This window comes from Eumetopias jubatus, unplaced genomic scaffold (assembly GCF_037043125.1).
Source record: "Eumetopias jubatus isolate StellerSeaLion01/CBP00866 unplaced genomic scaffold, mEumJub1_p1.0 scaffold_12, whole genome shotgun sequence".
Taxonomy (NCBI): domain Eukaryota; kingdom Metazoa; phylum Chordata; class Mammalia; order Carnivora; family Otariidae; genus Eumetopias; species Eumetopias jubatus.
In genome coordinates, this window is record NW_028274818.1 from 39,576,924 (window position 1) to 39,592,847 (window position 15,924).

At 44.0% G+C, this 15,924-nt stretch overlaps 1 protein-coding gene across 1 annotated transcript in view; it reads right to left on the bottom strand.

The window, feature by feature from the left end:
* The window catches only part of PTPN14 (protein tyrosine phosphatase non-receptor type 14), a 98,668-nt gene that overhangs the window by 42,525 nt on the left and 40,219 nt on the right, over positions 1 to 15,924 (bottom strand). Inside the window, 2 exon segments of the mRNA XM_088016715.1 lie at positions 4,108 to 4,175; positions 6,837 to 6,934. Coding sequence (XP_087872841.1) covers positions 4,108 to 4,175; positions 6,837 to 6,934 — 166 coding nt within the window.

The window sequence follows — 15,924 nt, forward strand, 5'->3', positions numbered from 1 at the left end:
GTGGAACCAAGCAGAAAGTTTACAACCTTCCATGGCTCCCCACTGCCTGCTCAATTAGGTCAACACCTGGGCCTGGCATTCAGACCATTCTTCAGGGTGACCCAGCCTTCCCTTCCAGACCTCCTCTCTCAACGGTTCAAGGCTTCAGGCAAACTCCTCTTGCTAACAGAATGTGTGTACATCTCCTGACACACTCATGCCGACCCTTCTTGGAAGAATGCCCCCCACCCCCCGGGGCCCACCACATGGAGTGAAATGTCACCCCATCCTTCAGGTCCCATCCCAGCTCCTGTTCCCTTGATAGGGCTTCCCTATTCCCCCAAGCTGGACGGAAGCCTATGCACTTCCGCTCTGGGTGTGGCTCCTACAGCCCTCACCGCAGGCGCCTATGGCCTCTCCTACACAGTTACCCGGATGCTCATCCCACCCTGTACCCTTGTCACCCTCCCTCTACTACATTATAGGCACCTCAGGGCAGCAGCTCATCATCCACATCACTGCTGGGCCCACGCCAGGGCTCTTACACAATGCCAGCTTATATGCTCTCCATACACAGGAAGTGATCCAGAAACGATCACTGAACTGAACTCCATAAGCAACGTGTAAGTTTCACACGATCAAACTGGAGTTTCCAATCATGCAGAGCTGGTTACTGATCATTTGTACCTTCTGCCTGTCCTCTGCTTACATTTCAAAACGCACGTTGTACTGTTGCCTGAAAAGCACGGTTTTGGGCATCCTTGGGCTTGCGTAACAGAGGAGACAGTCATGCTAATAATAAGATGATGATGATGGCAGGGACCAGGACAACTAATAAACACTTACTGAGAATTTACCATGTGCCCAGTTATGTCACATGCACCCTCTCCTTTCGCCCCCACAACTGGAGTAGGCTTGCTATCCCCATTTTTAGATGAAGAAATGGACACTTCGGTTAAATAATTAATTAAATTTTAAAATAAATGGAATTAAATAATGGTCCGAGTTCACAAAGCTGTTAAGTGGCACCACCAGGACATGGGCACAGAATGTTTGGCTCCTGGAGCCTGAACCACCTGACCACAGGCCCCAGCATATCCAGGCTGTGACATGGGATGGAATGACACGACAGAAGCCTACGAACATTCATGGTTCAGATACACAAGCTGACATTAGTGCCATCCAACAGGACTTTCTGCAATGAGGGAAATGTTCTAGATCTGAGCTCTCCAGTACAGTAGCCACTAGCCACACGTGGCTACTGAGCGTTTTTTAAATGTAGCTAATGCAACTGAGGAACTGAATTTTTAATTTTAACTTTAATTAACTTAAATTTGAATATAAATAGCCACCTGTCAATGTAAGTAGCTACTGTCCCGAAGAGGGAAGCTGTATTTTTATTTTTTAAGACTTATTTGAGAGAGAGAGCAAGAAAGTGGGGAGATGGGCAAAGGGAGAGGGGGACACTCCCCAAGCAGACTCCCTGGTGAGTGGGGCTTGATTCCAAGACTCCAAGATCATGACCTGAACCAAAAGCAAGAGTTGGCCGCCCAACCGACTGAGCCACCCAGGCACCCCCTGAAGAGGAAAGTTTTACATCCAAGAATAACACATCCACATTTGTCTGTCCATAGTGAGATTTAACTAGGTCTATGCTGTTCAAGCATCTGATTTGCTCAGAGCCGGGAGGAGACAGTCTTATTCTGAAAAAGGTATGACATACAAAATAACTCCTTCCAGGCTTCACAGATAGCACTTGGACCTGTCAAAGCATTTTAACATCTACAAACCCATAAAAACTGTAAGTGGCACCCAAGCCAGGACTCTGTCTAAAGGCTATGTGATTAAGACCTTTAAAGAGAGAAGGGGCGGGGGGAAAAGTGGAAAATTATCAACCCAATTCATTGCCTCCATTGACAGAAAAATGCACTCTTTCTAAAATTCTAAGGTACGAGCTTCACTTTCCCCCCACCAAGCACACCAGGAAACCTCCCAATGCTTGAGGTGAGCCTCCGAGACCATCTGATTCAAGCCTGTTGGCACCAAATCCTATGAAGAACTTCTCTGCTAAATAACATGCTAATCTCTTTGAATGCAGGTTGATTTGCTGGGTAGAATTAACAAGGCATGAAAAACAACAGGCCAATCAGATAATACTGCTGTTTTCTTGGAGGGAAGCAGAATAAGGATAGAGTTATTCATGAAAAACATAGAGATCTTATGGTATTTCCCTAACCAATAAGAATGAGGTAAGTCTGCAGCCATTTAAGTTCATCGAACACACCGACAGGGAATAATAACTGCGGCTTTACTTATCCTAGGCTTTCACAACTTGAACCTTTGTCACCACTGGCCGACTGGATGCCAAGTTCTGCCCATTTTATTTCCAAAATATCTCTTGCATTGCTTTCTTGTTTTTACTGTCTCTCATAACACCTAAATTATCTCCTTGCCAAGAGCACCAGGCAGATTCTCATCTGACCTGCTTTCCCGAATGGTCTTATTGCTCTAATCCAGTGGTCCTCAAAGTGTGGGGTCTGCAAATCCACTGACAGAGCCCAGGTGTTCTCAGTCTAGAGATGTTTCATCTTATCTGCTGCCACCCCTCTGCCACTCCTGAGCGAAGTCAGACTCACCATCGACTCTTTCGTGAACACTCATGCCACCCCGCCCTTTCTCTCTCCATCTAGATCATTCCTTGCTCCCCACCTGTCTGTCTGCTGCAATCCTGCCCACCCTTTGAGCTGCAACTCACACACCATTAGTCTTTAAACCTTCCCAAACCCCCCAAGCAGATGTAACCTCTCCCCACATAAAATCCTGACCGCACTTTATTACACTTGGCTTTGCATTCTGATTTTGCAAACTTCCTATTTACTCAACTACTCTGCTGCCTCCCTGAGAACAAGCACCGTTTCTTATATAACTTTATCCCCTGGGAGTTAGTTACCCAGGTTAGTGCTTTGGGCAAAACAGTTGATTTAAAAAAAAAAAAAAAAAAAAGAGCGGTGAATGATTGGGATTTCTAAAATCAGAGCCAGGATGTTGGAGCGGGTATAGCTTTTCAAACGTTTTAATCCCTCCTCATAACTCTTCTCATTTACCCCAAAGCTACCAACACACACACACACACACACACACACACACACACACACACACACACACTCTCTCTCTCTCTCTCTCTCTCTCTCTCTCTCTCTCTCTCTCCCCCTCTCCCCCCCCCACCCCGCCTCCCCAGGGATTAAAACCTAGCCTCATTCCTAGTTTAACCCAAGATTGGACATTTGACTTCACTGACTCATTCAATGAATTTTTATGCAGGCAGACTACATGCCAGACAACAGTGACAAAACAGAGAGGGTCCCTGCTTAAGGACCAGAGAGCTGACATTCTGGCTGGCAACCAATCAATACTGATCACGTTTAGATACCGAAAGAACTTTGACGTATGTGCACATAAAGGGGATTTAGCAGGAAGCGGTTGATGGCTGGAGTCTATCATATGGGTTGTTAAAGAAAAGGAAGGCCTCGGGCGCCTGGGTGGCTCAGTTGGTTGAGCGACTGCCTTCGGCTCAGGTCATGATCCTGGAGTCCCGGGATCGAGTCCCGCATTGGGCTCCCTGCTCGGCGGGGAGTCTGCTTCTCCCTCTGACCCTCTTCCCTCTCGTGCTCTCTATCTCTCAATCTCTCTCTCTCAAATAAATAAATAACATCTTTAAAAAAAAAAAAAAAGGAAAGGAAGGCCTCTCTGAGGAGGTGATATTCGAATCAAGTCCTAGGAAGATGTGGGGCAGAGCACTGAAGGTAGAGGAATGCCAAGACGAAGGCTCTGGGATAGGAACAAGCTTGATGTGTTCAGAAAGGAAGAGCACCAGGGCTCTGGAGAATAGTGGAACTGGGGACTCGGGGTGTGTGTGTGTGTCAGGGGACAGGGAAGTGTCTTGAGGAGGTGGAAAGAGGCACATTTACTTTTTCAGTGTTTTTACAAAATGTGTCGCTTCTTTACAAACGCATGGACTTGCCTCCCTAGGGAATGCGTGTATGGAAAATCCTCTGAGATTTTCAAAGGTAAGAATTAAACATCCAAAGAAGGTAGAAAATTAATTAAGAAAAAGGAAATTACACTTACCATAGGAAACAGCACATATTCTCTGAGGAAATCTTGAGAATCAAACTGATGGAAGTCTCCAAAATCAGCTGAGAAGAAAAGAGAGGGGAGGGTTAGTATTTATTATGTGATATTAACGATGGAATAAAATAAGAGTAAAATTACCGCCACATTTATTATTCCCACTTCATCCTATTTCTGCACTAGTAAATGAAAACAGTGCCACAAGGCGTTTGATATCGTTACCACTTTTACTTAGCAATACTGTGAATATCGGCATGTGAGCGCTGTTACACAATTTTCTAGGGGGAAGAAAAAACGGAAATTTGAAAGTGATCCCTAAGCTATTTTAAAAATTTAAAACAAACCTATACTTATGTTTTTGTTAAATATGCATCAACACATATCTTAAGAATATCTGCCAAGGGGACTTTTTAACTCAAGGTTAATTAAGAGAACTGAAGAGCCTAGACCATCTGCATCTTTTCATATATTTGCAGCTGGAAATTCCCACTGTAAATCACCCTTGGCAAGCAACCTTGCAAATTTTTACACCTCCCAAACAAGTTCCCATATTGCAAGATGCCAGAAATTCTGTTTTGTCCTGTTTTCATCTCACGATGGTATATCTGAACACATGCAAAAAAATACAGTGAGTCCTTATCGTCAATGTCTTGCTTCTCACCCCACTTGCTCTCAAGAAGAAAAAAAAAAATCAAAACAGCATACAAATTTAATTTCATGTAAGAGATCTGGCATCTAACAGGAGACGTGGAATCCAGGAGTCCCCACAGAAGGCCAGTGAACAGACGTTGCTGAGACGACAAGGACGCACCTACTAAGTCATCACATAACGAACGATCGATTAATTAGGGCAGGCATTCAAGACAGCGGAGATCATGTGCTCGGCCTAATCTCCAGTTTACTCACCAGTCGTCATATTTTATCACAACTTATAACTCTGTGGCTGGGTCTTTCTAACCGCCCAATAAGGGTTCTCGAGAAAATTATTTTACAAATATTATAGCTGGGGGAGCTTCCCTCAGATTGAACGGCTAGCTTTAAGGACCCAGGGAAAAGAGAAGCCAGGCTAAGTTCACCAACTTCCTTCAGCCTGAGCGCTATCGTCAGGGTCTTCCACTATCCAGAATATGTAATAAACCCCATGGTTGAAGAGTGAGAGGGATAAACAGAGAGTAATAAGGGGAACAGAAGAGAAAGCTTTTTGAAAGGAGAAAGGACCAATTTGCAGATGAGGGACAGAGCGGATCTTCTCTCTCTTTTTCCTATTCAAGGTGTCTTCTCTGTTATTTTGATGATTTTTCTGTTCTATTAGTCGTTCTGGGCACTGTTCCTTCCCCTTCTAGTCTTTTAAGTGGACGGATATGATCCAACATATTTTGTGTATTTTCATCCATAAGGTAACAAGAGCAGCTAACTACAAGGAATCATACGTCCAACAAAAATTGCTAAACTGCTAATAGCCCAGGATGAAAGAATCAAAGGAAGCTGCCTCTTTAGACATTCCAGAACCCAAAAGGTTCAACTTCAGTTCAGAGTTTGGGATGGGAAGTTCAGTTCACAGCTTCTGCAACAGCAGTCCACACGCAGCAAGGACTCGGTGGCTGGCATTCCATTTGGACAGGAACTGATTTTAAGGAAAAAGAATGACTGAAAGAGACGCGTGTTTCTTTTAAAAAATCACATTCTGATCTTTCCGATACTGACTAAAAGCAATTAAGCCACCACTCAATAAAGAGTCATGTATAAATCTATGTGAAAATCATGTAACATAGGTTAAATAAAAATATATGTAACAATTTAGAAAAATTAAAACAAATCTAAATAGGACAGACTGAAAGGTAAATATACTCCACTATGGGTTTGTTGCTTCATATTACAATCGTGCATTTTATTTTATTTTCATTTTTTTAAGTAGGCTCCATGCTGAGTGTGGAGCCCAACAAAGGGCTCAAACTCACGACCCTGAGATCAAGATCTGAGCTGAGATCAGGAGTCAGATGCTTAACCCACTGAGCCACCCCGGCGCCCCTACAATTGTGCATTTTAAATTTCTCTCTTCAACTCTGTGAGAATAGGGGCACCTGGGTGGCTCAGTGGGTTAAGCGTCTGCCTTCGGCTCAGGTCATGATCTCAGGGTCCTGGGACTGAGCCTAGCATCTGGCTCCCTGCTCAAGCAGGGAGTCTGCTTTTCCCTCTCCCTCTGCCCCTCCCCTCCACTCATTCTCTCGCTCTCAAATTAAAAAAAAAAAAGAAAAATCTTTTAAAAAAAAATGAAGTAACTGTGTGAGAATAAATTATACCACAATGTTTAAAGCTATCACACTTGAAAGTGATGGGAAAGTCAAAGAGTCATAACATGAAGCCACAAAATATGACCACAGTGGGCAGTGGAATAATTCTGAGAAAATGTTCCACAAACCCTGAATGTAGCTTTAATTAAAGGCAGGATGAAAGCTGCTATTTCTTCAAATAAAACTAAAATTATACAAGCATGAACAATTTGCAAACAGCTTTGGGAAAGCCACCAGCCTGCCACCAAAAAAAAAAAAAAAATCACGATTTCTGCTTCATTTTTTCTATTTCTGCATTTGTAATGTATCTTGGAATGAAAAGTGAGAGTTACTAAGGGATTATCTAAGTAAATTCAGTTTTTCCCTCTGAGAGGCCAGCAACACCGCAGTCACAGAAAAACTGGGATTTCACATGGCGGCCATCGCGCTCCTTACCTTGCACAGCCAAGCCAGCCAGCCGGATCACCTGTTCCAACGTACACCGCAACCGCCCTTCAAGCACGTCTTTTTTGACTTGCAGGTAATACTGATATCTGGTCGTGGGAACAGAGGAACAAATAACCTTAAAAACACATACTTGGAATATGTTCCCACAAGATCAATGTCTCTGGATGTAAAACCCTGTGTACCCAGCAGGACACACAGGTGATGCCGATAAAGGTCAGCTCCATAAAAGATGGAAAGTGCCCTCTGCCTGTGTTTATCTTTGTTTGATGTGGCAGGTGCCACATCCCGTGCATTCTCAGTTTGAGAGCATTCTCAGGTTGAGAGCATTCTCATCAAATCATCTCATTGTAGGTCAGCAGGATGAAACAGTTGATAAGGACCAGTTCTTCATAACAGAGACCGGGAAGGAAAATGTTCTTCCACACCTGGACACCCATGGCAGCAGGGCTGCCAAACCGACATCCAACAGTGGTGTATTCCTACAACAATTCTGGAAACACGCCATTTTTTAAACTCAACAGTTTGGTGGGGTGGATCACAAACAGGCCAAATCATTTGGCCTTCTGCTAGTGGCTAGGACAAAGCTTTTCAGAGCGAGGCTCACCCTACAGGTCTGTGACTCACAAAAATCCAACCCAAAGTACATCCTCAACCCAGCAAAGTGCAGGTAAACAGTGTGTGCCCATGTGCAACATCCAGCCTCAGAGCAGACCGCTGTCCTCAGAAGCCAATAAAGCTGGACTCTGGGAATTACCTGAACATTTAGAAACCTCCTCACCCCAAACCTTTCTTCCTAGCACTCTCCTTTCCTTGACCATACTCTTAAAACACAGTCCCCTCTAGAACAGACTTATCCTGGCATCAATTCTTGGCAAATGCTAACAACCTTTCTGCTCTTGGTAACCATAACTCTCTACTTTTTCTAAACTTGGGACATGGCAATCCAGGGAGCTCAAGAGTGATCCAAAGCTCAACTCTTTTAGAGAGGGGCAATCAGCACTGAGAGCTAATTACTGTCGTCTCTACCTTGATATCATGGACATCATTACATGGCAATCCAATGCCTATCTGAGGGAAGGACTCAGGGTCTCTACCTCCTCCACAGAGTCTCTACTTCCTCTCTCCTCCTGGGTCGACTGGATGGGGGTACAGACAACCACGTCAGTCTCTGGTAGGAAAAATCTGTATTCCAATCAGAAGGACCAATGCAGAGTTATTAAAAAATTCGTTTTAGTAAAACTTAGTATATAATAGAAAAACAGCATGTTCTTTCTACTCCCACCCTACCTTCACCTAAAATTAGCCATAATCATCTTACAGGCTCTGCTACCGAATCAGTGATTGTACTTCCTGTCCACATCAATTGATTAAATCAAGCAATGTATATAATAAGTATCAGTGCTGATTTTCAGAGACAAGTCCCTGGTATGGGCAGAAAAGCTTTGTGCCCACTCCGTGCTCTGACATCAGCGGACACGGCTCCATTTCACCTAGTATTCTCTCCTTAGCTGGTGAGGCGCATCATGGATTCGAAGCCCTTACACAGAAGATCACGTGGCTAAAAGTCTTTTGCTGGTAATGAAGGAGCAGTGCTGCTGTCTCCCGAAAGTGCACAAATAAGGAGGCAATCCTAGGCAGGATACTTTCAAAAACGCTGTGAAATTGAAGGCACTGCCTGGGGGGTAGGGGGTAGTTTTGGGCGATCATCTGCTGTGGAAGGAAAAGCGGAAGTCATAACCTGTCTCTTCATTAGTCACAGCAGAGAAGAGAGTAAATGAAAACATTCTGAAGCAATAATTGTGTATGAATTTAAAGAAACACCAAGAGTAGATCAAAATAGAGAAGACTAAAGAAATGTGGTTCGCTACAGTTAAAATATGCTTCATGTTATCTGCTGGTTTCCTTTTTTCACCTGTTCACTAAAGTCCCCAAGCTCAGGTGTATTCCAGCTCAACGTTTGCAAACGTTTAGCCCAAGGTGAGTTAACACTACAGAAGTGTGTAGTCCCACGCACTCCCGTAACACAGGCGCCTACTGTTTGCCTACTTTTCTCCCATTCCGAGGCGGAAAAGAGAGCAATCTGGGCACATGGTAAGTGTCAAGGCTCTCGGGTTCCATGGTTTTATCTGGAGCTCCAAGCGCTCCAACAGAAATGGCTTATGTTAGCGCCTCTGCTTCAAGGACTGTGCCCCCTGTCAATCACGAGCAAAGCTCAGCTTTTACAGCCTTACCTAAATAACAGATTCATGTCTAAAAGTATAATCTGATGCACACTACTAGTTCACCACCTGGGAGAGAGCTCAGTAAAACCTGAACTAGGAGGGAAAATATGGGCTTCGGAAGCCTACTTCCCTTTCCATGTAGCACAGCACGTTTCCTGTTTGTGTTCCCTCCCCTCAAGGTTCCTCCTCAGCAACGTCTGCCATGTTCTTTCCTTGTTCCCCAGCCTGGTTCTTGGTTTTCCGCTGTCACCTGTCTTGTGCCTCTGGGCCAGTTTTCAAGGAAATAGTAAAAGCTCCACTCATTCCTGTAAGGTCACTTTCCCTTCAGGAGACTGGGAACTGCCCAGGAGCCTTTTATGGAAGATCTTTTATGCTTCTAACCTAGCCGGTTCTTAGAGAGGAGAACACCTCCTTGTGGAAACTGAGGCAAGGGAGTCCTAAGTCAGCAAAAGATCTTTTAAGTGTCAAGAGTTCCTTGTGAAAGCAGATAGATCACTGAAGAGGAGCCACTTAGTCTGAAGACCATACTTCTGAAAGTAGGAGGAGAAGAAGAAAAGAATGATGAGGAAGTGTTACTTCATCTTATTACCAGAGGATTCTGTTGGGACTTTTTTCAGAAAAATTTTACAGGATATGAAAACCAAATAAAACAACCAAATAACAACAACAAAACCCCAGAATTTCAGGATAGGAAGGAATCTTAAGTTTACTGAAGAAAGGTACAAATGGAATTCTCAAAAAAGAAAAACAAACAAAACAAACCAGAACACCCAATTTCCCAAGGTAGGAAAAAGTGGTAAAGTTCACCTACTCCTCCTAATCTTACAACGTCGCAGCTCTTCTATAATGCCATCCGTTCCTTGCCATCTTGAGTGTTTTTTTTTAAAGATTTATTTAATTTAGAGAAAGGGGGAGGGGCAGAGGGGGGAGGGAGAGAGAGAGAGAGAGAGAATCCTCAGACTCCCCACTGAGCTGAGAGCCTGTCACCCCACGACCCTGAGATCACCTGAGCCAAAATCAAGAGTCTGTTACTTAACCAACTGAGCCAGCCAGGCACCCCATCTTGAGCAGTTCTGACTTATTTTCTGCTCTCCAAGCCCAGGAGAAACATGGATATTCACACTTATTAAGCACTTCCTATATGCAGAAATTGGTTCGATGCTGAGGGACATCCTGGAGAGGTTTACAAGAGTCTCCGCCTTGCGGGGATGCTCATCCGCTCTTGAACCACTGACGTCATGGTTCTCTCTCTAGTGTGCTATTAAGGGCTCAATTTTTAAGAACCAAAGAGTAAAGCATTTTAAAAGGTGTTACCCTAGCGTCATCTGCCATGGCTAGAGCCTTTGATCAGCTGATACCTCTGGGAATATAATCCACGGGATCCAGCAAAACAATAGGTACAGTTTTCTTATCTTGCTGATTCCAACTTCACCTACAGCTATCACTTCTGTAACACACGAGGGAGTTTTACAACAGAGCCACTCCGTTCGAGGCAACGGTGTGTCCGCATCCACTAGCAAGGAACACCAGGATTGCTCCTGGTCGTTCAGGTTAGACATAGGCTTGTACTGGGACACAAGACAGAGGAGCTGAAGAAAGCAAAGCTCTTTCCTGGCAGCCATCCAGACTACGGGAGAATTTGAACGGCATTAAATGATATGCTGCTATTACCATGTAAGACTGTGGAGATTAGGATGTGTGATCGCAGAAATGAGAATGAAACTGGACCACTTTGGAAACCGTTTGGGAGTGTTTCTGCTCAAAAGGCGCTTCTGTAAAGTATAATAATTCTATCCTCTATGAAGACTAAATTAGAGAATATAAGCTGAAATTCTATTTCTAGAATGTTTGGTTTTTGCTTATTTTTGATTAGAGATTCAGTTCTAACGGTGGTAAAAATACAACAGCGAATCCTATTTTGGAAACATGCAATTTCACGGAGGTATACTCCACCCTGTCATAGCTTTGGGTGGAGGGAGAAACACACACACACACACACACACACACACACACACACAATCAATCTTCATGCCAGGAAAGTAAGTATTTGCCAACTTTCCAAAGGGATCCTCTTTGAAAACCCAAGCTCACAAGGAAAACTTTTTAATATTTTTCATATCCAAAGACCTGTAAATAGTCCATCTGACTGCTGGGGTCCAATGAATGGTTTTAGGTTAGGATTCTGCTCTCCCTCTACCGACTGATGAATATAACTACGCTTGTTGAGGAAAGGTAAAATTTCTACTTTCAAAGTTTTTTGCTTTGTTTTGTTTTGTTTTTAATCCATAGAGATTAAAATTCAGGTTTCTCTAGGGGAAACAGAAAAGCTTCCTGATAGTCAGTGCTGTTAAATATTACAATTGGAAACTGACAGATAATATGAACCAGTCTTGGGAGGTCTTGTCTCATCTGTCTGGAACAGTTCCATCCAATCTCAAGAAAATAAGTGACTTTTCCATGTTCCTTCCTCCCCCTGAGATTCTGAAAAGGAAGTTTTAAAAAATGCCAAAAGGTCAAATCAATAGAGCATTCAGTACTTCTGACAGTCATATCAAAGAACTCTTTCAAAATTATACCCTGTAACATTATCCTCAACATTTATAGATGTACCGTTCAGATCTTCAATCTCTCTTTTCCATTTATATGTGGGGAATTTATCTAAGCACTTATGCAACTCGGCTCTATTTGCAGGTCTGTTACTACCTCTCAGATTGAGACATTCCATGTGGTGTTCTGAAAAGTATGGAGTGTACTACCACAGAACCACAAATAAGGCGAGAGGAACGCAGAGGCCGAGGACATGTTGCTTTTAAAGTATTTCTCCCACCCCTCCCACAAGTGAAATATTCATTCCAAGTCCAGTTCAGCAGAAGTGTCTCCAACAGAGAATAGCCACGAAAGTCTAAAAGCCTTAAGAGCTGATTTTGGTCATGGTGCCATGGTGCTTCTCAAGGGCTCCACGGTTCTCAGCATAAATCACAGGATGGTGGAGACAGGAGAGGGGGTGGTCATTAGGACTGTTCCAAATGTTTGCTCTCCGTGAAGCCTCCCCTCTGTCCTCCCCCTACCTGCCCACCAACCTCATCAACTCTGGAGTCAAGGGAATGGCATGCCACCCAGGAGCAGAAGCCTTCCAAGCCGTCTGTTTCCCTTTGCCCTGAGACCTGCAGCGTCCAAGTACGACTGCCCCTTGGTTGGCCTGAGCTCCCGGGAGGGAAGGCAGTGGACACAGTGGACACGGAAGGTGGGCAAGAAACAAGCCTCTATTTCTGAAGGCCACAGAGATCCGTGGGTCATATGTCGTCACGACATGATTTAGCCTAAGCTATCTGACAAGGGAAAGATTTCAAAATCCAAGTCCTACCCTTTTGTTTTTAGAGAAGGAAACTGTGTAGGAGGGAGAAGAATGACTTGCCCAAGGTCACACTGCTCTTGGAGGCAGGGCCCGATGGACCAGAGCCACATAGGCGGTGAGAGTGGGATCTGGTTCCAAGCCCTTGTGACCAAGCCATCGGTTCCACCGAAGTCCAAAAATAAAAACGAAAATAAAAATGACACTACCTGGTGGTTTTTAGGATCCTACTGCCTCTAAGGAAAGGCTTCGATCACCAAGCAGCCTTCCGCCCCATCCGACTGCGTGTGCCACCGCATACGAGGCAGACGCTGACATGAGGCGCTTTTCTGTCAAACATAGGGCAGGACAGTTGTAAGAGGACTCGGACCTGGGTTTTGGTCCCAGCTGCAGCCTCCGGGAAATTTCACTTTCCTCCTCCAGAGGTAGGCGGAGGGAAGGAAGACCAAGCTGTGTATTCTGATGACTCGTTAACAACCTTGTAAGACGCACAGAGGGGCAAAGTAGAATCGAGAGAGCGGGGTCTCTGACGGTAGGCTCCCACCTAGAAGGAGAGGTTCTAGCCAGAAGTGGGTACGAACGGCCCTTACGTGTATGTATTTCCGAAGGCAGATTTTTTTTTTAAAAAAGCAGACTGTAGTTCATCCTTAAGTGTCACACACAGTCTTCACTGACTCTTGCGCTGAATCGAGGTACTTCTACGTTATGGATCATGAAGAAGGGATCTAGACTTCATTCTGTTGCTAGCTGACTTAATAAACCCCTGATGAGTGGCACGATGGGCACATATCACCCATGCATTACTCCTTTTACCCCCAGTGCCCAAGGAGATCGGAGAGAGAAATAAAATGCTTTCTCAGAGTTAAAAATAGGTTAGTGAAAGCATTCTGTAAGCTCTAACTATCGACCTGCCTACCATTGTTATCAGGCAGCTCCGGTCTGCCTCCCCCTTCTCTACAGGTCAAGGTCAGTCAACCCAGCTTCTCTCTTCCCATGTGCCTGGTCAGTACAGATGTGACAAGTTAGAGAGAGGGGAGCATGTCAATACCATCCCTACATTCCTCAGTCTGCGAAGGCTCTACTCCAGTGGGAGGGCGAGAGAAAGATGGGTTGTTTGTTACTGTTATTATAAAGGAAAGGGTTTCCTCACTAGAAAGCTTCCTTCACAATCAGCCACATCAGAAGAATCTTGCTAGAATGTACTGGAACCTAGCTCTCCCAGGACAGTGCAGGATGTACCAAAGCACTACCATTGCTTTCTGGTTGACGTTATATGGGGCAAGTAAGAAATAAATGTACAAGTTTCTCTACTATGAAAGACAAGAGGGGATGGAGGACAGGCTGTCCTAGAATTCTGGGGTACAGAACAGCAAAGGAACATAATTTTAACGCTGAGATTGACAGAGATACCAGCAGGAGAGAAAGAGAACATTCCATCCATTCCAAAGGGTGTTCACCACTGTAAATCCAGATAATGGCCAGGGTGGCCCACCCTGTTTTCTCTGTCTGCCAGGACCAGATAAACAGGACACACGCAGGCCTGCAACCAGATAAACCTGAATGCCTCTGTCCCTCTATCCTCAAAACCCCTGAGAAGATTTCAGTTGATGATTATTCGAGTATAATAATGTATCTGCCACCTGACCCATGCACTATCTTATACTTAATGAGTGTTCAAGTTCACAGTCAATTAAAACTCTGCATTGTTGAGCAGACAACAAAGGCAACACTCCTGCAACTGCAAAATTGAAATAACCCAAGGTGGGGGTGGGGGCAAGACTAAAACTATAACTCAGCAAAGATAACCTTAAAAGGGAAAGTTTTTCTCCTCGCCGTTTCACACCACAAGCCAATACATGTGCATGCATGAAAATACAAACACGTGCATATGCTCACACACACACACAGGCAAGACTGTCTCGGCAAAAAGTCAATTCCAGAAGTTTTCAACGTTCATCGATCGATACCCTATTTTGCCACAGACGCCTAACTTCTTATCAGGACTCCTTAAGTTTCAGTGAGTCAAAGGACTGCAATTCTTTCCTAAAAAGGATAATGTTTGTTTAAATGCACACAAACACACACAGGCCTTCACTTCACTACTAGTGAAAAAAGGCCAACGATAGCAAGGTGTTGCAAAAGAGAAAAGCATGCCACAACCTGATCCTTGCTTTCTGCTCTTGAACTCCTGCATTAATTATAACAAATTACAGGGAATCCAAGTACAGTTTATAAGTACAATAAACTCCCTAATAATAGCCTATAATTTAATCAAGGTTCTTCTTAAAAAAAGAAAAACTCTTTCTCTACAATACATCATAGAGGGAGAGAGAACACCCCAACACCACTTCTTTCTGCCACATTCTGTGCTAGTGGGTACAGATTCCTTTATGACAATCACAACGATGGCATTTAAAAGAACCAGACAGGTTTCACTGCTGTTGGCTGTGATGCCCTGAACTAGGGAAACATAACAGAAGTAGAAATACCTGGTCTCGAAAGAAAATACAGTCCTAGAGCGTGTGATGTTAAAATAGAATCCGAGTCTGTTTTGCTCCGTCTTAAAAATCTCCAGTGACTTGGAAAGCAGTTTGGCAGTTCCTCAAAAAGTTAATTATGGAGTTATCATCTGACCCAGCAATTCCACTCCTAGGTATATCCCCAAGAGAACTGAGAACACATGTTCCCACACAAACAGCAACATTATTCATAATGGCCAAAAAGAGGAAACAATCCAAATGCCCATCAACTTATGAATGGATAGGCAAAATGCATTCTGTCCATACAATGGGATGTTATTTAGTCACAAAAAGGAATGAGGTACTGATATTTGCTACCACATGAATGAATTATGAAAACATTACACTAAGTCAAAGATGACAGACAAAAAGGTCACATATTGTATGACTGCAATTATATGAAATGTCCAGAATAGGCAAACTGACAGACAGAAAGTAGATTAGCGGTTGTCAGAGGCTAAGAGAAGAGGGGAGGGGGCAAGAAAAAAATTCCTGAAATTGGATCCTGCCAATGATTGTACAACATTGTGAATATATCAAGAACCACTGAATGGTATACTTTAAAATATTAAATGTTACGTTATGTGAATTTTGTCTCAACAAAACATCCAATAACCTTAATCAGGAAAAAGTTCATACTCGGAATAGAGCCCAGGAGGCTCCTCATGGTCCACTCAGAACTCCTTTCTTTCTGACTTCATGTCTCACGGCACACGACATACCTGAGCTGTAATCAGTTTATGGTGCTTCCCCAGACTTAGTATGTTCCTTCCTGCCTCCTTACTGCTTCTGCCATCAGACTGCCCTTGCCCAACCTCCTCCAATTGGACAATTACCTACTCATCCTTCAAAACTCAGCTGAAATTTATCTCCTCTTGTACGGCTTCCCAAACCTCAACCAGTTAATGGAGCCTCCCCCAGCCCCCGCAGTAATTGGCCCGGGTCTCTCCTGCAATGTCCTCTGCACCTCCCCCATTCTACCA